The sequence below is a fragment of the Opisthocomus hoazin genome, chromosome 25, assembly GCF_030867145.1.
Source record: "Opisthocomus hoazin isolate bOpiHoa1 chromosome 25, bOpiHoa1.hap1, whole genome shotgun sequence".
NCBI lineage: Eukaryota > Metazoa > Chordata > Aves > Opisthocomiformes > Opisthocomidae > Opisthocomus > Opisthocomus hoazin.
Genome location: NC_134438.1, coordinates 6,779,831 through 6,800,754, shown reverse-complemented (window position 1 = coordinate 6,800,754; position 20,924 = coordinate 6,779,831). Strand labels below are relative to the sequence as shown.

The 20,924-nt window shown below is 62.7% G+C and overlaps 1 protein-coding gene across 7 annotated transcripts in view; it reads left to right on the top strand.

Annotated features, from left to right (window-relative positions):
* The window catches only part of ATP2B4 (ATPase plasma membrane Ca2+ transporting 4), a 51,596-nt gene that overhangs the window by 7,889 nt on the left and 22,783 nt on the right, over nucleotides 1-20,924 (top strand). For 6 of the 7 annotated variants that reach the window (XM_075443291.1, XM_075443288.1, XM_075443294.1 and 3 more), the window contains exons 2-6: nucleotides 13,314-13,761; nucleotides 18,084-18,281; nucleotides 19,156-19,413; nucleotides 20,201-20,326; nucleotides 20,489-20,614. In XM_075443291.1, the coding sequence (XP_075299406.1) occupies nucleotides 13,566-13,761; nucleotides 18,084-18,281; nucleotides 19,156-19,413; nucleotides 20,201-20,326; nucleotides 20,489-20,614 (904 nt within the window). In that variant the 5' untranslated portion in view covers nucleotides 13,314-13,565. Of the gene's footprint in view, nucleotides 1-4,024; nucleotides 4,318-13,313; nucleotides 13,762-18,083; nucleotides 18,282-19,155; nucleotides 19,414-20,200; nucleotides 20,327-20,488; nucleotides 20,615-20,924 lie in introns of those variants that run through there. The other variant, XM_075443290.1, reaches the window with a different exon arrangement.

Here is a 20,924-nt window from a genome sequence, read left to right as displayed (position 1 = left end):
TGACCCGCTGCTTTTCATCTCTTTCCATTCGTTGCTTCCCTTCTTGGCATCGTTTTCCCTCTCTCCCCGTCCGTGCGTGCTGTCTGCGGACACGCTCGTCTCTTGTGCGCCGGGTCTCGCCTCGCTGGGCACCGGCTCGGGCATCCCGTGCCGCCGTTAACCGGGGCTCGGCGCGGGAGCTGCTTCGTTCTTCCCCGCAGCATCTGAGTGTTCCTCTGCAGGGCAGCAGCCGGGGGATCCTCTCGCTCCTGCAGTTGAACGTGAAATGCATCAAATCCTTGCAAGACGTCGCAGATCGTGCTTCTGCAGCGCGGGGGGGACTTGTGCTGTGGGCAGGTGTCCTCTGCTCTCCGCGGACAGATGCAGCCTGCAGCCCGGAGCCTGGAGGTGTTTCCGTCCTTCCTGGCACTTCCATTCAGGGGACTGTCCCTTTTCCCTTCGGAAAGGACAATGAGGGATCCTCCCTTCCTCCTCCCGCTCCCCCGGACGCAGCTGCCTGCGCAGCCCGGCCTCGCTGTTTCTCCTCGCTGTTTCTCAGCCGTTGAGGCCTCGCTGCGCTCCGTCCCCGCTCGAGGCGATCGGTTTGGGCAGAGCGTGGCTGAGAAGGGACCCAGAACAGCAATCAGAGAAGGAAGGGGCTTCCCAAATCCCAACCTCCTCACCCCAGGACCCCGACTCGCTGGCTCCCCTCGAGGGGCTGTGTGGGAGCAGGGTGCTCCCCTGGCAGGACAAGCCCAGGTGGTGCTGGGGACCCCGAACAGTGGTGGGGGACCCCAAACCGAGCAGGCTGCCCTGGCAGTGAGACTTGCTTCTTGCATTCCCGCTGTCCTTGTTGTGCAGAGAGCAAAACCACTTGCCCTGTGCCTGCTTCGGGTCAGAGAATGGTGCAGAAGGCTGATGGAGAGGATGATGGACCCAGCTAATGGAGAGGATGATGAAGGACCCAGCTGCTGCGGGCAGCTGCCCCTGCGTGCGTGGGGCAGATAGGAAAATGGGGGGGGCAGAGGAGAGGAGCCAGAGCCTTGGGAGCGGAGGGATTACGGCACGCCGAGCGAGCCTGATGGATGCCCAGGGCAGGAGGAGGAGGAAGGGGAATCCTGTCCGCTCAAAACCCTGGGCGCTGGGTGGGTTTTGCGTTTTTCCGGCTGGGTGGCGAGCAGGCTCACCGCAGGCAGCGCGTCCCCCAGCCGCGGGCCGGCACGTCTGCCGCCTGCACCCCAGTACCCGCCCGGCGCTGGGCTCGGGTGTCACTGGGGAGCTGCTGGGAGCCGGCCGCTCGCTTTATTCCCTGCGGATCGCCTTGCTCTGTCCGTCCGTCCGCCTGCTGCGCTGCTTGCTGCCAGCGAAACGCCCCTAACACCCGGATTGCGGCAGTAATCTCTGCCCTATCGCTGCTAAAGCTGCTATGATCCCCAGATTAGCGCTGGTGCTTAGATACCCACCTGTACAAATGCCGGTGATAGGCAGGGACTGTTATAAAGCCTCCCACAGCTCCTGTGCCTCCAGTCCAGCCAGTACAAAGTGGCTGGTGTCCGGCAGTCACCTCGGGTGACCCCAGAGCCGTGGCGGGCTCGGCTGTGCCATGTGGCACTGCTTTGTTCCTCTTGGAGGTTGGGCAGAGGAGCTCGGCGGCTGCAGGGATTCCAGGCTGGCTCTGCGCTAGTGGGGGGCATTGCTCGCTGGGGTGGGCGTGCTGGGTGGTGTGAGCATCCCCCCCGCCATGTGTCCTTGTCCCCCTTGCATCTTGTCCCGGCTCTGCAGCAAGCGTGGCCATTCAAAGTAGAGCTCACCCCAAGCTTGGGACTCTCAGTGTTGTTGCAGGTTCAACAGTAAGTGGGTTTGGGGGGGGCCCACACCTGCAGGCTGCCGTCCCCCGGTGCCATGAGGTGCAATTTGTGGACACAAAGGGTGATTTACGGGCATGAAGGATGTGTGCGGTGGCAAAGCCTGGGATGTGGGTCCGCACCGGAGGGGCTGGAAGGCACCATCCCACCTGCAGGAGGTGGGAGCCTTGCCAGCAGCTTCATGCTGGCACTTGAGGAAAGGGCTATCCCAGTTTCTCTGGGTTCCTGGTGCAGCTGGGAGCCTCTGGGGTGTTGCCCGAAGCCCAGGGGGAGGGAGCGTGTGGGGTTCGAGGCATAAACCTGCGTAAACAGGATGGCAGGTCAGGACGGTGCCGGGCGCCCGGGGCGCAAGGGTGTGTGCATGCGCGGAGGTGGGACGGCGGCCGCGGCGGTGCCGGGAATGGCGGTGCCGGGAATGGCGGTGCCAGGAATGGTGGTGCCCAGCACATGGGGGTTCTGCCACCGGATCGGGGCGGCAGCAGCGTAGCAGCAGGTCCGGTCCAGTTTTGGGGTACTGAGGGGACAGTCCCCAGCACCATTGGGAGCGGAGCGCGTGGTGCCCGTGAGGATGCTTCTGATGGTGCTGTTGGTACTGAGCGATGCGGCAAACCCCGCGGCCAGGGGGTGAAGCAGCCTCTCCACGAGGGCTCAGCCTAGGTAGGGTGAATTTTAAGTATATCAGTGCTTAATTAGAGCACGTTAACCGTTTTAAAATGCATTGACACCTAGTGCAGGCGGAGGACCTAATAGCGCCGGGAAGGTGTTAGCTGGCTGTGGATTACCTTGGGGCTGTGGCTGGCGCTTGTGGGAAGTGCAGCTCTAACAAGGAGGCTTTGAGGAGCAGATCGGGTGCCTGTTCTCCCCCCCCCTGCACCCGTCCTGCCCCGGCTGGGCTGGGGATGCTGGCGTGGCCCTGCAGCGTGGGGACGGTGGGATGCTGGCGTGGCCCCGAAGCAGCGGGACGGTGGGATGCAGCCACGTGTGGGTGGGAGGGCTGGGGATGGCGTGTCTAAGTGGGGGGAAAATTGGGTGTTGCGTGGGTCACCCCTCGCGTGGGGTGGGTGCCCGGGATGGGTGTCCCTCACATGCAGCTTCTCCCCACCGCCGCGGCAGCGGGCTCCTGCGCCGTGCCAGCCTGCCGTTCTCCTCCTGGCATTTCACATCCCCAGCCCTGTTCCCGTGTGTGCTGCTTTACTTTGTTGGTTTTTTTTTTTTCCAAGCAGATTTCTGCTATTTACTTAAATAACCGGCTCTCCAGTGGCAAGATTCATGGGGCGGTGGGGGCCGGGGACCCCGGGAGCCTCGCGGGGGGCCGGGGGTGTACGTGCACCCTCCCGTGGCACTCTGCCTTATCCCAGCAACCAGCTCAGATTCGCTTTTCCTTCCCTGCCCCTCCCCGTGCTCTCCTGGCCCATCTGGCTCTCTCTTCTTATTTATTGGTACATATTTTCCAGGCTTTGATTTGCCTCTGCTGCAAAGTTGCCGCTCTGCCCAGATTTGATCTCCCGATGCTACCGCGGGCTTTGCTCTGCAAGGGTCTAATTTGGTGCCCGGGATGCAGGCTTTCTTCCCTCGTATAAATATTGCCTTTCGGTCTTCTGCGCCTCTCCCGCTCTCCCTCCCTCCCTTTAATTAGACTTCTTACTGCATGGAACAGTTTGCAGTTATATATGGAAAACAGCCTACACTTTCCCAGGAGCGGGGCATGTCGGGAAGGGAAACGGCGAGCAGCCGGCGCGCTCTCCCTGGGAGCGCGTGTGTTTTTCCTATCGCAGACACACTTTTGCCGGCTTCATTTTTTAACCCTTTGGGGTGGGGAGGGGGCTCACAGCCCCCCCCCCCGGTTGCTTAGTCGTCGTCTTTGCCTGGAAAATCCCCTCTCTGCTTGGACTCCGAAATGGAAAAATACGGATTTGCTGCCAGCGTGGTTCGGCGTGAGGGATACCTGCTAGCTGGGATCGCGGAAGTTACCCTTTGCCCGGCACGCTGTCCGTTTGGGATGTGATCCGGAGCGGGACTGTGCGGGAGCCCTCGGAGCTGAGCCGGTCGGGAGCTGCGGGTGCAAGACCCAGGGGCACCCATCCCGTCGAGGGCGAGGTGGCGAGGGCGGCAAGGAGGGGGTGTTTTTGTCCACAGCCCTTCACCGTGTCCACAGGGCTGCTGCCAGCCTCGGGGTCAGGATCCGAGCGCTGGCTCATCCCTCCTGCTCCCGGGGGCTGCTGTGGGGTGGCTGGACTTGTTGGGGTTCCCCTCCAGTGCGTCCCCGCTTTGGGGGACCCCCTGCTCGCCAGACAGGCCGTGCAACCCACTGACTTGCCCTGTGGTGTCAAACAAGCTCCTCTTCCCCTGCCTCAGTTTCCCTTGCTGTGAACGAGAGGGATATTTTTTTTATTATCATTACTATTTTTATTTTGCATGGGCTTTTTCTCTTCACCAAGCGGGGCAGGAGGAAGCAACTCATCCTGCGGAGAAGGTTAGTGTTGCGCTCATCCAGATGCCTCCATGGGTCTCAGGGTGCCACGGGGCTCCCTGCGGCACCCTGAGACCCATGGGCTCAACGTCTCCTCCCAGCTTCCAGAAGAAGCAGATGCTTCTCCCAGCCACTGCTCAGAGGAAGTTTCGGGACCTATTTTAAGCCCCCAGGGATCTTCAGGGTAGGAATCCCCTATCCCTGTGTAATACTGCTAAAAATATCGTGGCTGTACCCGCGTGTCCTGGCCGATAGCTCTTCATTCTCTGGGTGTTTTGCTGACGAGATGCCCTCGTGCTCTGTAGGTCGGTTCTCGCCTGCTGGTTTTGACTTTATTTTATGTGAAGCAGTTTCTTTTGCTTCCTGAATAGGATGTAGAAAGGTGTGAGTCAGGGCTGGCAGGCTCTCCTCCCTGCTCAGGGGCTGGGAGAGGGTTGATGCTGTGCTTAGGTGTGTTGCTGCCTCAGTTTCCCCATCTGTGTAGGTAGAAGGGATGTGTGGGGAGCTGAGTCCCGCTCCTGCTGAAGAACATCTGGGCCGATGCAGGGGCAGTGGGGATGGCTGAATGCAGTGGGGCAGGGCTGAGCTGCCCGCAGCATCCCTGCCTCTCCCCTTGTTCGCCCGAGCTGGGCTGGCAGCGAGGGCTGAGGGTGCGCTGGGTCCGGCTCGGCTCTGCCTGGGCTCCTGCCAAAGCGCCAGCGTTCTCCGGCTGTGCCCATGGCTGTGCTCCCAGCCTGACTCCGTGCATCGGCACTGCTGCTCTGCAGAGGCCGGCTGGGAGAGCCCCAGCATCCGTGTGCCGTGCCTGTGCGGGGACGGAGCGTCTGCCTGGGGATGGGACCCCCAGCTGCCCACCCGCCCCGATGGGGACCTTGGGGGTCATCTCCCTTCTGCAGCGGGTGCTGAGACCAGTGGGTGCCCAGACATGCTGTGAACTGGGAGGATCCGGGCCGGTCCGAGGGCAGGGCTGGGATGTGACCGTTGATGGACATCGATCCCAGGAGCTTGGGAGATGGAGCCGCTGGCCCTGGTTTGCTGCCTGATTGCTGTCATCAGGTCCCGCTCCCTGGTTTCGCGGCGGCCGAATCCCAAACCTTCCCCTGTGTCACTTTGGACTTGTGGGCTGTAGAACAGCACCAAGAGCAGCCCAGGGACAGGGTCTGTGGCAGGGCTGAAGGGCAGGAGGACGTCGGAGGGGCCATGGGGCAGCCTGGTGGGAGATGTCTGACCCGGACCCCTCCCCACCAGGGCACTGCAGAGCAGATTCAAACAAACCCCAAAGAGCTGGAGTAAAGAGTTGCCCGATTCGTGCCAGCTGATGCCTTATTGCCCGCTGTGCTCTGGGAGGAACCTGTTTCCCAGTGCCGACTGGGAAGGACAAGGGGCGGACGAAGCCCCACGCCGGGGTCCAGCGCAGCCCCCCGGTCCGGCAGCAGCAGGCACCTTGGGGCTCCGCGACGCGCCAGCTCGCCGGGCACCAGCTGCGGCTGCCTGGGCGAGGTGCCCGGCGCTGCGGGGGGGCGGCGGGAGGGGATGCGGTGCCCCGCCGGAGGCTCGAGGGCCGCAGGTATTTGCTGGTGCAGAAGCGCCTGGGGTTTGCTTTCTGCAGATTTCTGCATTCCTCCGCCGGCTGCGCTACCTTGTAAAGCACAAAAGAATAATGAGAGGAGCTGGGGTGATTTAGTGCAGGCGCCGGGAGAGAAATACCAAGGCCTTAGATGGAAACATTCCCCTTGACAGCTCGCCTGGAGACTCCCTCTTTTTTCTTTTTTTCCACACTCCCCCCCCCTGAAATTCCTGGGCCGCTGCACCCTGCGGCGCAGGGAAGCCCACGGGCGCGGGCCGATGGCTGAGCCCCCGGCACGGCGGCTCTGACGGCTGCGCTGGTGGCTTTGGCACGTGGCTGCGTCGTGCCAGGGCTCGGGCAGCGGGAAGCAGGGGCTGCCCTGGCCCCCGGGCTGGCAGCGGGCTCGGGGCGGCGGGTTTTGGGGAGCCACATCATGGATCGCTGCAGCCGCGCTTGGTCCACGCCTCCGCAGCGCGCCCCGTGCTCTCCTGCCTCCAGCCCCTTCCCTGCCTTTCGCAAGAGCTAATTGCTGCCTTGGGCACGCGAAAAAAAAACCCAACAGTTTTCCTACCTTCGTTAACAGGAGGCAAAATACCAGCAAAAACGGAGCGGCGGCAGCTGTAATTAGTGGGCTGCTGGCAGCTGCTCGCTTTCCTGCGGAGCGGCCTGCAAAGGGAGATGCACTTCTGGAGAAGGTCGCGTTTGCCTGCCTTTCGCTCGTGTTTTCCCCAAAACCTTGGCCCTCGGTGCGTGGCTCGGGGCCGCCATCCTTCCTTTCGGTCCCCACAGCCCGGTGGGAGGCAGAAGAGGAGGAGGATGGTGTGATGATGCTCTGGTTTCTTCCCCATCCGCGGTCTCTTCGGTGCTGGCGTTGGCGCGTTGTGCACCCTGCGCGGGGACGAGTGCGTCTGGAGGGGTGACAGCTTGTTTGGGGACATGAGCCCTGACTCGTGCCCTTGCACGCGGCAGCCCGCGGCGTGGACGGAGCGCGCCGTGCGTGCTAGCTGCGCTCTTGGCACCCGAGCAGCGGGGAAGCGTGTGCCTCGGCGGAGGTGTGTGGGAGAAATACTACGGGCTCTGCCATCCGTGGGCTGGTGCAATTCATGCTCCGGCGGCAGGGGAGGGCGGGGAGCTGGGGCTGGTGACGATGACATCTCGGGGCCCACAGCTCCTTCACGTGACAACACGTGTCACTCCGCGCCAGCGACCGCGTGTGACAGCGTTACACGTTGCCTACGGTAACCGGGTGCTTTTTCTCTGTGTGTGTGTGTGTGTGTCCCCTCCGCCAAACCCTGGCGTCACCTCCGGCGTCCCAGCTCGCAGACGGTGAGGTGTGGAGGAGTGGGCACCACGGGGGCGTTGGGGGAATTTTAACTCGCCGCGGTGCGGAGCTGCTGCGGTTCCCCCGGCGGGGATGCAGGAGAATCCCAGAATCCCAGCATGGCAGGGGTTGGCAGGGCCCTCTGTGGGTCACCCAGCCCAACCCCCTGCCCAAGCAGGGTCACCCAGAGCAGGCTGCACAGCACCGCGGCCAGGCGGGGCTGGAATATCTCCAGAGAAGGAGACTCCACAGCCTCCCTGGGCAGCCTGGGCCAGGGCTCCGTCACCCTCAGAGGGAAGAAGTTCTTCCTCATCTTCAGACGGAACAGATGCTGCCTTTCCCGGGACACTGCCGTGGGGGCTGCCGGTGGGTTAGCGTAGGAGAAGCCCTGAGCTCCTGCTGACCGTGCAGTGAATTTCTGCTGGAGTTGGTGTTCCCCTAGTGAAAACACCAAGTTTCTGGGCTGCAGCATCAGCTCTGCACTGTGGACCGAGTCGCTTCTGCACCGTGACTCAGTTTCCCCTGGCATGGCATCGCTGCTGCCGAGCTCTGCCAGGCCCCAGCACTTCCTGGGCATTTTTCTGGCTCCTTTTCCAGCTGTAATGCCCTGGGAGGGAGAGGGGGGCACGTTTAGTCCCCCCGCTCTTGCAAGATGAAGGTTGGGAGCTCCTTTCCCCAAAGCATTGCAAGGGAAATGAGAGAGTCTCGGGGTCGTTGGGGTCTTCCCCCCCTTGGGTTTGGGCTCTGGCGTTTCCCCGTCCCTGTGCGCAGCACCCCGGGGTGCCCGCAGCTGCGGGGTGGGGGTCACTGGGGTTTTCCCCACTGGGGAGGGAAATGCTACCATCGGAAGGAAGCGGACGCCGCGGTGGGAGGAGGCTCCGGAAAGGAGGTGACGTCCCGTGGGCGACGCAGGTGCCTGCCCTGGGGAGCCCCGGTGGGGGACGATGTCTGGTCTCTGCACCCAGGGCCCGGGGCAAGGAGCGAGGACGCACGGATGCCAGCGTGACCCGGGGTGGAGGGACGGATCCTGCTTCATCCCTGCAGGGGTGCTGGAGCAGGGTGCCGTGAGTGGAGCTTGTGCCTGGAGAGATCTGTCTGGGGTGTTTTGGGCTGGCTTCGTCCCCGCTCGCCTCGCTCAGTGGTGTCGGGGTGGAGGGGGCAGGTTCCCACACCTCGACCTTCGCTGCCCGCTCTGACGGGCGCGATCCTGCACCCGCTGCCGTCTCGGGTGCTGGGGAAAGTGCTTGGACCCCAGGGCAAAACCCCTCCCTGGGGTGCACCAAGGGGCTGCGGGCTGCACGCCGGGAGCTGGCCCTGGCCCTCCGGAGCGTGCGGTTTGCTGCCGTGAGTCACCGTCCCGGCTCCTTCCGCCCATCTCTCTCCCAAGGGGGTGACAACGCCCGCGTGTCCCTTCTGGGTGCCCTCCCCGGGGTGCCCTGGCCGCCTGGCACGGGAGGGGTTAAGCCGGCGAGCAGGGCAGGCTTGCCATGGGTGTTGCTGAGAACAAGCTCGTTCGCTGCCATCTGCACATTGCGATTTGGTGAGTGTGCAGGGGAGGGGCCCCGATCCCCGGCCCGGGGGTGCCGCGGTCCCCCTGTTTCGTGGGGAGAGCTGGGGGTCCCGCTGCAGCACAGGGTGGGAGCTGGAGGACTGGGGGGGGTGGGGTGTTGTTTCGGGCTCAAAATCCACAAAGCATCAGTGTCGCTTCTTGCTCCACGTTGCCCTGGGCACGTCACTTCATCTCGGCCGTGGGAGATGGACCCGGCTCAGCACCGGGGTGGGGGGGTTGTGCCCTCCCCACGCCTGCCCATAGCAGCCTCTGCCCAAGGCTCTCATCCCTGTCGAAACCAAGCAAGGGTGCGTTGTGTAAAGGTCTTGGTACGGACACCCCGGTGCAGGTAGCCCCGTGTGCTCCCCAGCGTTTCCCTCTGCTCTTGCTCCTTCCCTGCTGCGAGGGGCTGCCCGGCGGGGTCCCTTCCCCTCCCGAGACACCCTCCGCCGGCAGCAGCGCTTAGCCGGTCTCTCCCGGTGATTTTTCTCAGCAGACGCAGCTGTTCCGGCAGCTTTTCGTCTCCTTCTCCCCTTAGAGCATCGCTCCCGCGTGGGCCCGCGGCGCCCAGCAGCTGGCGGCGGGTGCGGAGCGGTGCTGGGGTCCGTGCAGCGGGAAGGAGAGCCGGGAGAGCCGAGCAGCTCCCGGGACGCTTCCCAGCGAGCAGGCAGCAAAAGGTGCTTCAGGCACCTTTAATTGGGTGCTTTGGCTTTTGGAGTCCGTGTGTCCATCTGGAGAGTCCGTCTGTCCGTGCCGCTGCGCTCCGGGGCTCGGCACAGCCTCACCACTGGGCGTAGAGCTCGGCTTTTAATTTCCAAAGAGAAAAATCTTAAACCCAGGCCAAGAAGGGTAATTTTGGGGTTTTTGGTTTTGGCTTTTTTTTTTTCTCCCCACTTGGCAACATAAACAGCATCCCTGACAGCTTTACATTGAGTTTGCCATGGCAACCTACGGCAGCCGAGCGTTTCCAGCACCCCGTCCCCGAAGCAGGAGAGGAGACGGACCCCGGCGGGGGCTGCCCGAGGGGCTGACGGCCCCCGAGCGAGGGGCAGCGTGTGGGGCTGGGACGCGGGCGGCTGCGGGACCCAAGCAGCCAGGCAGGTGCTTGGGGCAGGTGATCAACTCTGATCCAAATGGCCTGAGGTTTGCTCAGCGGGCCTGATCCTGCCCGGCCGAGCGGCTCTGCCAGCCCCACGGGGTTTGTGGCTCCGCGCAGGGAGGCAGCGGCTGGTGTTGCTCTTCCTTGGCACGGTGTATTCTGCCCTGGATGGTGGGAGATCACAGCATCACAGCATGGCAGGGGTTGGCAGGGCCCTCTGTGGGTCACCCAGCCCAACCCCCTGCCCAAGCAGGGTCACCCAGAGCAGGCTGCACAGCACCACGTCCAGGTGGGTCTGGAATATCTCCAGAGAAGGAGACTCCACAGCCTCCCTGGGCAGCCTGGGCCAGGGCTCCGAGATGTCCAGGCTGGAGCCAGATGTGGGGGGAGCTGAGCTGGGGCGGGATTTCCCCCTTCTTCATGGGTTAAATAAAAAAAGCAAACACCTGCGCTTGGTCAGGGCTTGCTCCATCTCTGGTCCTCGGATGGGGTGGTGCTTGCATCTGCGTGCTGGGCTCTGGTCCTGAGCTGAGCAGGGAGGACTCGTGCTCCTGCCCGGTGGCCCAGCAATGGCTGCTCAGCGGCAGCCGCACTGGTGCCGCGGGCTGTGCCGTCGCAGCGAGACCACTCGTGGCTTGATGTGTGATGTGTCCGGTGGATTTTTTTTGTTTGTTTGTTTTGTCCCTCCTTGAGCAGCCCACTTTGCTCTCCCCCAGGCTTAAAAGCCAGCGGGTCCCTTTCCTTGTGCCAGCGGCCGCTGTGCCGCCCGGGGCGGGCACACGCAGCGCGATGCCCTGGCCTGCGCCCGCTCTCCCAGCCAGGACGGAGGTGTCATGCAGCCGTTTATTATTCCGGGCAGGTTTGTCTGCAGCACCGCATCGGCTTCGCTGCTCCTTGCCAGCCGCTCCCTCCTTCCCGGAGCGTGCATGCTCCTTCCCCCGGCTCGCACGCCAGCCCGCGGGTCGAAAGGGTCCGTGTCCTTCGCCACTGCCACCCCCAAACTGCTCCTTGCCGGCAGCTGCCCTTGTCCTGCTCGGGGAGGCTGTTTGGGAGGGGACACGGCACCGGCAGCGGCTCAGTGGGTCCCAGGCAGAGCAGGGCTGTGTTTTCTTGCCCCGCATGTCATGGGGACCTTTGGGGACCACTTTGTCCTCTCCAGTGCCTGGGGGCTCTGGAAATGAATTATTGGAGCTGGGGACAGCCCGCTGCACGCAGCCGGAGTCATTAGGAGCTCGTTAGAGCCTGAGCTGGTGGGGAAGCCTGAGCTCAGCTCTCCACTTGCTTGGGACCGATCCTTCCCAGCCTGGCCGTGGAGCCTGTCCTGTGCTGGCGGAACGGGGCAGAGACAGGCCGAGAATGGGTCTCTGACCCCAAACTGGGGCTTGAGGAGGACGCTGGAAGCAGATGGCAGGAGCCTTCCCTGGCCATGGTCCCTCCTTTCTTCTTGACCAGCAGAGCGATCCCCGGGGCCGGCGCTGCTGGAGGGAAGGAGCGGCGGTGATGAGCAGTGCCCCGTGGGCTCCTTCAGGGGCAATTATGGACTAGACCGTTACAGTCTTAATTAACTGTCTAGCTCTTAACCTCCGAGCTCTCCTCAGAAGATGCTAGTTGCAGTGAAAAGGGAAAAAATTAGTCTGAGGTGGGGGGAATTAGCTTTTTTTTTTCTTCTCTTAATCAGCAGGAGTCTGCTTAATTGGACCTGCCCTCTCCTACCTCCCGCTGCCGGCACCTTGCACGCCTGTAAATGATAGATGAGCTCGGCTCCCCGCGGAGCCGCGGGGTGACCGGGCTGGGCACGGGCGAGGATGCTGGGGCACGGCTGCTGGTGCCCCAGCCGGTACTGGTGATCTCGGCAGCAAACCCGCGGGGGGCAAGTCTGGGTGCCCCAGGAGCTGCAGCGCTGTGGGGGGAGAACGTCCCTGTGCTCCCCGTCCCTTTGCTGACTGCGGCTGGCAGACAGGACCCTCCCATGGCGGTGGCATCGCCGGTGTCCCTGAGGTTCGGTTGGTGCCTGTTGCCTCCCGATAACGCCAGCAGCCGCTCCGGGCGTTGCTGGTGGGGAGGGAAGCTGCTCGCGGGGGCCAGGCCTTGGGTCGGGTGTGCAGGGAGGGGGTTGCTTTTTGGGGGGATTGCAAAGCCGATGTGACTGGGGCTGGAATTGGGGTTGTTTTCTGCGGGGTGGTGCTGGGACGGCCCCGTGGTGGTCTGGAGCCCGTCTGTTGGGTTTGCGAGGGCTGCTGTGTCCCGTGTGCTCCTGATAAAGGGTGTTTTCCCTCCTTCCTCCCATTCCCATCCGGCTGCTTGGCTTCTCTGGCCGCTTGCTCTGCCGCCTCTGGGCTTCTGTCTTGGTGCTGATGTCACCTTAATGGCCATTCCCTTGTTGTTATTCATTTATGGAGAGAAAATAAAGTCTTTCCTAGAGCCTCCCGTGCAGGCTGTTTGCCTCTGTAGCACTGGAGAGGTCTCCGGGAGCATTGCTGCTGGCGTCTGAGCTTGGGAGCAGAGCTGGAGGGTGCCTTGGGCGAGAGAAAGCCCTTTCTCTCTCCATGCTGCTCTCCCTAACGCCCGTCCTCTCTGCCTGGGATGCCAGCGAGGGACCCTGTGTCCCCGAGGAAGGGGGGAGCTGCGGGACGCTCGTGGTCCCTGCCTGGTCGCAGCACTTGGGTCTTACTGGTTGGTGCAGTTTTGGGGCTCGCCTGCCCTCGCTGGCAGGGCTGGGGTGTAACCTGGCTGGCAGCACTTTAGGGCTTTGAGAGCCGAGGCTGGGACCCCACTCGCTACCTTCAAGGGGACAACGCAACAGCTTGCGGGAACACAGAGGGCTTCCTGAGACACGGTCTGAAAGGGTCATTAATGCAAAAGCCTCTTTATTTTAGAGAAACGTGCAGGTTTTAGTACCTTCTCTGGTTCCTGCCGAGTCTCTCCGCTGATTAAAAGGGAAAAGACCCTTTCCGTCGGCGCTGGCCTGCTCGGCGGGATGCTCCTGCTCACCTGTGGGCAGCGCGGTGAGCCGGCGCTCCCGGCCCGGGACGGCAGCCTGCGGAGGAAGCAGCTGTTTTCCACTGCCGAGATATATTTTTAAACCAAACTGAATGGGAGCGTTTTTCTGGGCCGGGCAGCTGGGGGTTGAGCGAAGAACCACCTGGGCGCCCTTCCTGCCCAGCCCCGCGCGCTGCCGACGGTTTTCCCCGCGGCATGGCCGAGTGCCCGTGAAACGCCCCGGTCCGTGCTGAGCCCGTCCGAGCTCCCTCGGAGATCAACTTCTGCTCGTCCAGGTTTTTTGGTGAATTCGTGCTAAATCCCAGGGCTGGGTGAGCAACCCAGCGCCTCCAAACCACCTGATTTCTGGTGGGTGCCCACCCTCGGGTACCATGACTCCCGCTCGCCCGTCCCGCGGAGCGCGTGCAGTTATTAGTAGGCCTCCTAATGCCGATATTTTTGTTTCCCATCTTTGTTTTTGCAGCTCCAGTTGCTGTGGTATCCAGGGAACCCTCCTCCTTCTGCGGGAGATGCACGCTGGTCGTTGCTAAGGTCGCCTCCACGGTAACATGCACATTCTGTTTACACCTTTATCCGGAGAAGCTGGGCTTGGTTAGAGGCACCCACTTCACCTGGGCAGCCCCCAGGGAAGGGGCCGCGCCGAGCATCCCCCTGCCGGACCCTCGAGGGAGGGTGCTGCAGGAGCCGCGAGCCGCGGCATCACCGCGCCGGCAAGATGACGAACAACGTGGCCGACCACCACCCCGGGAACTCGGTTGCTGAAGGCAACCATGAGGGGGACTTTGGGTGCTCCATGGTGGAGCTCAGGAACCTCATGGAGCTGAGGAGTGCCGAGGCGGTCGCCCGGCTCAGTGACTCCTACGGTGGCGTGCAGAATGTCTGCAAGAGGTTGAAGACGTCGCCGGTTGAAGGTAAGTGGCCGTCTTGTGGCCCGCAGGGTTGGGACCACCCGCTCGGGTCCGGCCGGTGCCTCGGGGCTGGAGCCATGCAAGGTTCAAGCTGGTGGCTGGAGGGTGGTGGCTCAGGCGGCTCCCGTGGCTGAGCTCAGGACGTGGTCACCTTGCATCCATCGCAAGCCTTGCGGGAGATGGCTCCCTGCATCGAAATGAAATGATTGTGTAGGTAGAGAAGGGGGAAAAGGAAAGAAAGCATCTTCCCTGAGGGTTCCCCGAGGCGTAGCCTGAAGCCCCACATCCCCTGGGAGAATGGAGCAGAGGGGGGATGCAGGCAAGGGTGAGGAGCTGACAGGGCATAAGAGGGGCACGGGGGTGACCCCTCTCTGCAGCCCAGCTGCTGCCCCATAGCTCGGTGCCAGCCTTTCCGCTGTTCAATAATTCCCAGCGCGGGTGCAGGTGAAGGAGAGTGTAAAGGTTGGAGTGCGCCGGGGCTGCGCGGGGGAACTCGTTTGCAGGGCGTTGGCATCGCGGCCGAGGGACGAGCGACGCTTCCCCATGGGGGATCGGTGCCGGGGACGGGCGCTGAGATGCGTGTGGCCTTCCCCCGGCTCCGCAGGGCTGCTCGAGCCGCTGTGGGAGCATAAAACCCAGTGCTGCTGAGCATCCCTGGCGTGAGCGGTGGCAGTGATGCTCCCCTGCGGGTGCCAGGTGACTTTTGGGAGGTTTTGGTGGAAGGATGTCACCTCTCGTCACCGTGGTCCGGGCTGGCCTTTCGGGACCCTCTGAACTGAGAGGGGTAGGCGCTGGGGCTCCCAGCATGGGGCGGCTGCGAGTGCCTCCGCACAGCGATGCACCCCTTCCTTGGCATGAAAAGGGGTGCAGGGGGGGCTTACAGCACCGAGGGTTTACCTGGGGCTGGGAATGGCGCTGGCAGGATGCGGCCCCGCGGTGGCTGTGTGGGATGGGGGACGTGGCTGCGCCTCGGCTCTAAAAACTTCGGGGTTATTATTAGTGCCGTAAGCCGGGGCTTAGCGTGTTTCCCAGCTGTGAGTGGGACCGGGAAGGGGAGACAATATCGGGATGTCATTAGAGAAGGGGGGGAGTCCCGGTGGAAATACCAAGTCCAGGTCGCAAAACAATGCGCTGGGCCCTGCCAAACTGGGAGCGCGCTCCTTTGGGGGTGGGAGGGGAGGGGGGAGCGAACCCGAGAGGCTTTGCCTTGGTCCGACGGCTCTTGCTGGGGGTGAGGCGAAGGGGCTGCCCGTGTGCTGCTTCCAGGCACTGTCCCGTGCCCCCAGCATGCCCCGGCCTCACCCTCTTGCTCTGGAGCTGAGCATGTTGCCTGTCCAAAACCCCGTCCTGCTGAGCACAGAGAGCAAAGAAAGGTTATTTCCTACAAGTTGGGATTTTTAGGAAGAGCGAAAGCCCAAGGCAGCCTGCAGCACCTCCGTCCGATCCCGTCCCAGCAGGGTGTTTGGCTCCCGCTGTGCCGGGGCTGCCTCTCTGCGGGTGCCTGCCCGGGACCCCGGTACACGGCCTGACACCGAATGGCGAGGGAAACCCCGGCCGGTCGGGAAGCTGCAAGCCAGGAGCATGTCCCCTGCCTTGATGTGTCCACGGGGGAAACCTGGGAAGCGGGGAGTGGGGTCCCCAGGCGGCTGCTCACCCCGGAGAACGCGGGGCGAGGCAGACGAGCTCGCGCTGTGTTTGCAGGTGGGATATCCCAGCCGGGCTTTAGTGAAAGGTAGGAAGTCTGGGCAGTGCTGGCTATGACTCGGCACGTGTGGTGTGGGGCTTTTTCCCTCTGGGAAGCCCTCTGCAGAGAGCTGGGGCTGACTTGGGCTTGACCCCGAGCCCCGCTGTTCCTGCAATCCCCTCCCAAGCTGGCACTGCCCAGCCAAAGCCTGGGAGCTTTGCTGGACCCGTGGGGATGAGACGGGACACTGCTGGGCACGGGGTGCACATCCCAGCTCGGAGTTGCAATAGGCAACCCCATGCAGATGGCTGTGCCCAGCCCCATGCTCGTTATCCCTCTGCTCGTTATCCCGCTGGGATGGTGGGCAGCTCCCACCCTGTGCGGGCAGGGAGCACATGGCCATGTCCTCCTCCTGGGTGTCACGGGAGGGGGCTGCTGGCCCAGCAGAGCCTGCCCGAGGAATCCCTGGGGGCTGCCTTCATCCTGAGCGGCCCTTGGGTGCTTTGTCCTCGTAGGGTGGGATCACCCTGCACACGAGTGTTTGTGCAGCGAGGGTCTCTCCAGCATTGGGACCTGCTGCTCTGACTCTTGCCCTGAAAGGTGTTGGTGGACCCCAACCCGTTACAGCTCCTCCTAAAGGGGTTGGGGGGGGGGGGGGGGGGGTTGCTGCTGGACGCTGGCTTTCCACCTTCTCCATCAGCCCCGTCCCTGAGCCGGGTCGGGCAGGATGCGAAGGGGAGCAGCGGAGCACCGGCGGCCTCGGTGAGTCATGGGTGAGAGCATCTCCCTCCCGGTGTCCCCGGGTTGACGAGTGTGGGCAAACGCCGCCCTGACTCACCCGCTGGTGCTGGGGCTGCCGCCTCCCTCCCGACACGGGGGGCTTTGCTACCCAAAAGCAGTTTTCCCTGGCTGCAGTGCTTCCCCTCTAATCGGGGACCAGGGACTGCGCAGGGGTTTTTGCTCTCTTGCTGTCGCTGTGGCCTCCATCCCAAATTTCTAATCCGCTCCCCTACTAATTGATGCCCCCCAGGCCCCGGCCAGGAGGGGTTTTCTGGCAGCTCGGAGCCACGGAACACGCCCGGAGTGCGTGCCCACGGCTTCTGCTCTTCGCAGCCCTCCTCCCTGTGTCAGCACAGACAAATGAAAAGCCCCCCAGATCCTCAGTTGGCCCGAGAAGACTGGGGGCAGCTCTAGGAGCATGTCCATGAGTGGGAAGTGGGCTTTGGAGCAGCCACATGTGCAACCTCCCACGCCTCGTAGCAGCATCCCGCATCTTCATGCAGGAGCTCGCGTGTGCCTGACACGCCTGCCCGTGGCACACGCTGTGCCCTCCCAGCCCTGGCACCGGCATGACTCAAACCGTGGCGGTTAGCCATATTTTCCATCCATCCCGCTGGAGACGTTGGGCGGGAAGCGTTGCTGCATGGGCTGGGAGATCCCAGGATCCCGCTGCCCCGTCACAGCTGGGTGGGGACGCCCAGGCTGCTCTGCCAGCGCGTCCCTCCCTGCAGCCGCGGGGTGCAGTCACGGCAGGAGGGGGAACGGGCTTCATCCTGCGTCTTGCTCCCGGCTGGGATGCAACGGAGCTGGTGGGGAGGCATCTCCTGAGCGGAAGGGCTCGGTCCCCTGGGATGGCATCGCTGCCAGGCTGCTCCAGGCACCGGGAAGTGTCCAAGGCCGGGCGTTACGGCCGCCTGCCCGGTGCATCTCGGGAGCTGGCAGCAGCCCCACGGGCCATCTTAAGGTGGAGAACAGGGGAGCTCGGCCCGGGGCTCGATTAAGGTGGTGCTGGGGCATGGGAGGCTGCTCTTGCCTTGGACCCCATCAGCTTTTTCGTGGCTCTTAATGCAGGGGATGACCAGGGAGGCAGTGAGGCGATATGCCATCTCCCATCGCTGGCCTCCGCCCGGGGACGGGAGGGCTGTGAAGGCTGCTGGGCTCCCCGTTTGCTCCCCGTTTGCTCCCCGTTTGCTCCCCTCTCTCCAGGGTCGCTGCATGCAGCTGGAGGGAGCAGCAGCCCAGCTCAGGGCTGCCCTTTCCTTTCCTGGGGCTCTTCTCCTCGCTCCCACCACCCCTTCTCGGCAGGGGCAGCCCCGTGTCTCCTCCAGCAGCTCCCCGTGGGAGCTGGCTCGGCCGCGCTGCCCCAGCCCCTGTGGTCGTGACCCAGCCGTGGGCTCGGCTGAGCTCGGAGACGCTCCTGCTGCTCCGAGTCGCTCTCGGTGGCGGCTGCTCCTCCGAGCTGGCAGGAGAGAGGGATCAGGTGGCTCCGACAGCTCCGAGCGCCGCTCGCGGTGCCAGATTTACGGCTAATTTGATGCAGCATGTAAACAAGCCGGCCAGTGCCAACTGGCATTAACTGGCACTCGGGTGCTTCGCGAGGCTGCAGCACCGGGGAGAGGCAGCTCGACGTGCTCGCCCTGGCCCCTGCGTGCTCTCCTGCCCGTGGCTCCGGCAGTGTCCTGTCCCACCGGCTGGATGTCCCCTGCCCCGTGGGTGACATGAGCAAAGCCCTGCCTTGGCTTCTCCTTGCTTCCCCTCGTGCCCCTGTGCAGGCACGGAGCTGCTCCTTGCGGGGGTCCCACTGGTGCTGGTGGGGGGCAGTGGTGGGGTTTGCGGTCATCTCCATCTCTCACCTCTCCAGGCCTGTCCGGGAACCCGACCGACCTGGAGAAGAGGCGGCAGGTCTTCGGCCAGAACTTCATTCCTCCCAAAAAGGCCAAGACGTTCCTGCAGTTAGTGTGGGAGGCACTCCAGGACGTCACGCTGATCATTTTGGAAATCGCAGCCATAATCTCCCTGGGCCTGTCATTCTACCACCCTCCGGGCGGTGACAATGAATGTGAGTCCCTGGGGTACCCACGGCGTGGTGGGGTGCTTGATGGGGGACCTGTGTGAGCCGCTGTGCTTAGCCACGGGGGAGCAGGGCTTTGGGACGGGTGCTGTCTCTGGAATGTCACCCAGTTGGTCCCTCCACCCTGGGGCAAATGGAGCTGGGAGCTGCTTCTGCTCACCCTTCAGGTGGTGGCTTCTCCCCATCCTTAGGGTCCTTGGCACAGTCCCATCTGCGTCCCGGGACCCGCACTGGTGGACGTGTCGGGGCGCAGCTGGCACCATGGCATGGCTCAGAGCTGCTCCTTGCTGCTTCCCCAAAAGATGCTCAAAGACCAAGGGCTCCGTCTGGTCTGGTGGCTTCCCAGGTCCCATGCGGCTTCCCTTTTGGTTTGGGCGTGGAGGGACAAGGCTGTCCGTCCCCTGGTACCTCCGCCTGACCAGGGACCCCCTACGTGTGGCTGAGTGATGGTGTCAGGCCAGTGTCTTTTCAGCGGCCCGGGATGTCTGTGTCGGTGAGGAGTCGAGGAGGGGCAGGGATCTGGAGATGCAGGGAGACGCTGACTCACTCGAGGGTCACGCAGCAGAGGGAGGGCTGGGTGCTGCAACTGGAAATAGAAGCCAGTTGTCCCGGCTCCCAGCCCAGCTCTCTCAGCCCAACCTCGGCCAAAAATGAAAAGTGAAAAGAAGAAGGGGGGAAATAAAAAAAAACCCAAACGCCTCCAGGGATGTAAAAACCCTCTCCTGAGCACAGGGGAAGCCCTTGGACCAGCTCGGGGAGGAGGAGGGAGGAGTAACTGTCTTCCAGGCTCTGCTCTGCATGTGTTACTCAGGGGAAAGCAGGGGTCTTGTTGTGCAAACGAGTTTTCTCCGTCCGACCGCAGTGTGTGGCCAGTCAACGGGTGGCGTGGAGGACGAGGGCGAGTCGCAGGCCGGCTGGATTGAGGGGGCAGCTATCTTGTTTTCGGTGATCATCGTGGTGCTGGTGACCGCCTTCAATGACTGGAGCAAGGAGAAGCAATTCCGGGGCCTCCAGAGCCGCATCGAGCAGGAGCAGAAGTTCACGGTCATTCGCAAGGGGCAGGTGATTCAGATCCCAGTGGCCGAGATCGTGGTGGGAGACATCGCGCAGATCAAGTACGGTGAGTGGAGGCGGCGGTGGCTGGGGTCTGTCCCTCCACCCTGGGAGCCTTGGCAGTTCCTCCTCTCCGCTTTGCCAGCCTTTTTGCCTTGAAGGAAATCGTGGCTCCTCCAGTTACTCCCATTTTGCAGCATGCCATGGCCAGGAACAGTGGGAGATGCTCCATTGATCTTGCTGCTTGTCAGCCTGGAGCCGGACTGGCAGAGCGAAGCCAGGCTCTGCGCACAGCTTCGGGCTGCTTTAGCGATGTACTGGTCTCAAAAATTACTCATTTTCACGACCCTGTCCTTGTTGATGACCATCTGCTTAATAAGGAGGAACATCATCTTAGCAAGGAGATGTAGCCCTTGGGCTAAACTAGGTCCTGCTCCTTGTTTACCAGGGGCTGTGCTCATGCCCTGCATGTCCTGCCAGAAAGGAGATTGGTCCAATGTGGTGTTCATTTGCACATTGGGCTTGTTCTTTCCTTGGTGGCCAGATGACTGAATGTATCGGGAGGCTGTGGGAAGGATGTGGTGTTGATTCAGTTAAAACCAAGTGGGGGAAGAACTGTCCGATTGAGCAAACGTCCTCACAACGAATGCATTCGTACATCAGTGAAGATTTTGGAGCTATTGGATATCATCTTATAAAAACCATCTGTCGCTTCTCCTCCCTCTAGATTTGGTCTGAGACTGAATTTTGAGTCCTTTTGCTGACATGTGAAGCCTCCTCCTGGGATGGGGCAGGCAGGGGTGGGCTGCGGCTGCTTGGGCTGGGGCTGAAGCCCCTCTTTGCTCCTCTCCTAGGTGATCTCTTGCCAGCAGACGGGATCCTGATCCAGGGCAATGACCTGAAAATAGATGAGAGTTCGCTGACCGGGGAGTCAGACCAAGTCAAGAAATCGCTGGATAAAGACCCCATGCTGCTGTCAGGTGAGAATCCCGGGCAGCTCTTGCATGGTCGGTGCAGGGCTGGGCTGGGTTTGTGCCATGATGGAGCGGTGGCTGCTCCCAAGTCCTGTGTCCCGGTGTTGGGGAGGAGATGGGAATGGTGTGCCAGTGTCCTGTCTCACCGTGGCCTTCCTGCTGTGCCAGGTACCCACGTGATGGAGGGCTCCGGCAGGATGGTGGTGACTGCCGTGGGTATCAACTCCCAGACGGGAATCATCTTCACTCTCTTGGGTGCAGGAGAGGGAGACGAGGAAAAGAAGGTGAAGAAAGGTAAGGAGATCCGCTGAAACTGCTTTTTCCCTCCTTTTGCCTTTCTCCCTTTCCTGGGATGCATCCACTGGTGTGAAACAAGCTATGCCCACATCTGTGGGACGCGGTTGTGTGTTAGTGCCCAAGACCCAGGCAGGTACGGTGAGCTCTCGAGGCGGCGGGGAGGATCCCTCCCTTCTGCCCCTTCGCCTGCAGCGTGGGGACCGTGCTGCCTGAGGAAAGCCCCCCGTGCACCCAGACTTCTGCTCACCGGCTCTTTCGGATACAACTCCAGCTCTCTCTTCTCCAGCCGGGAGCTGCAGGGTTGGGG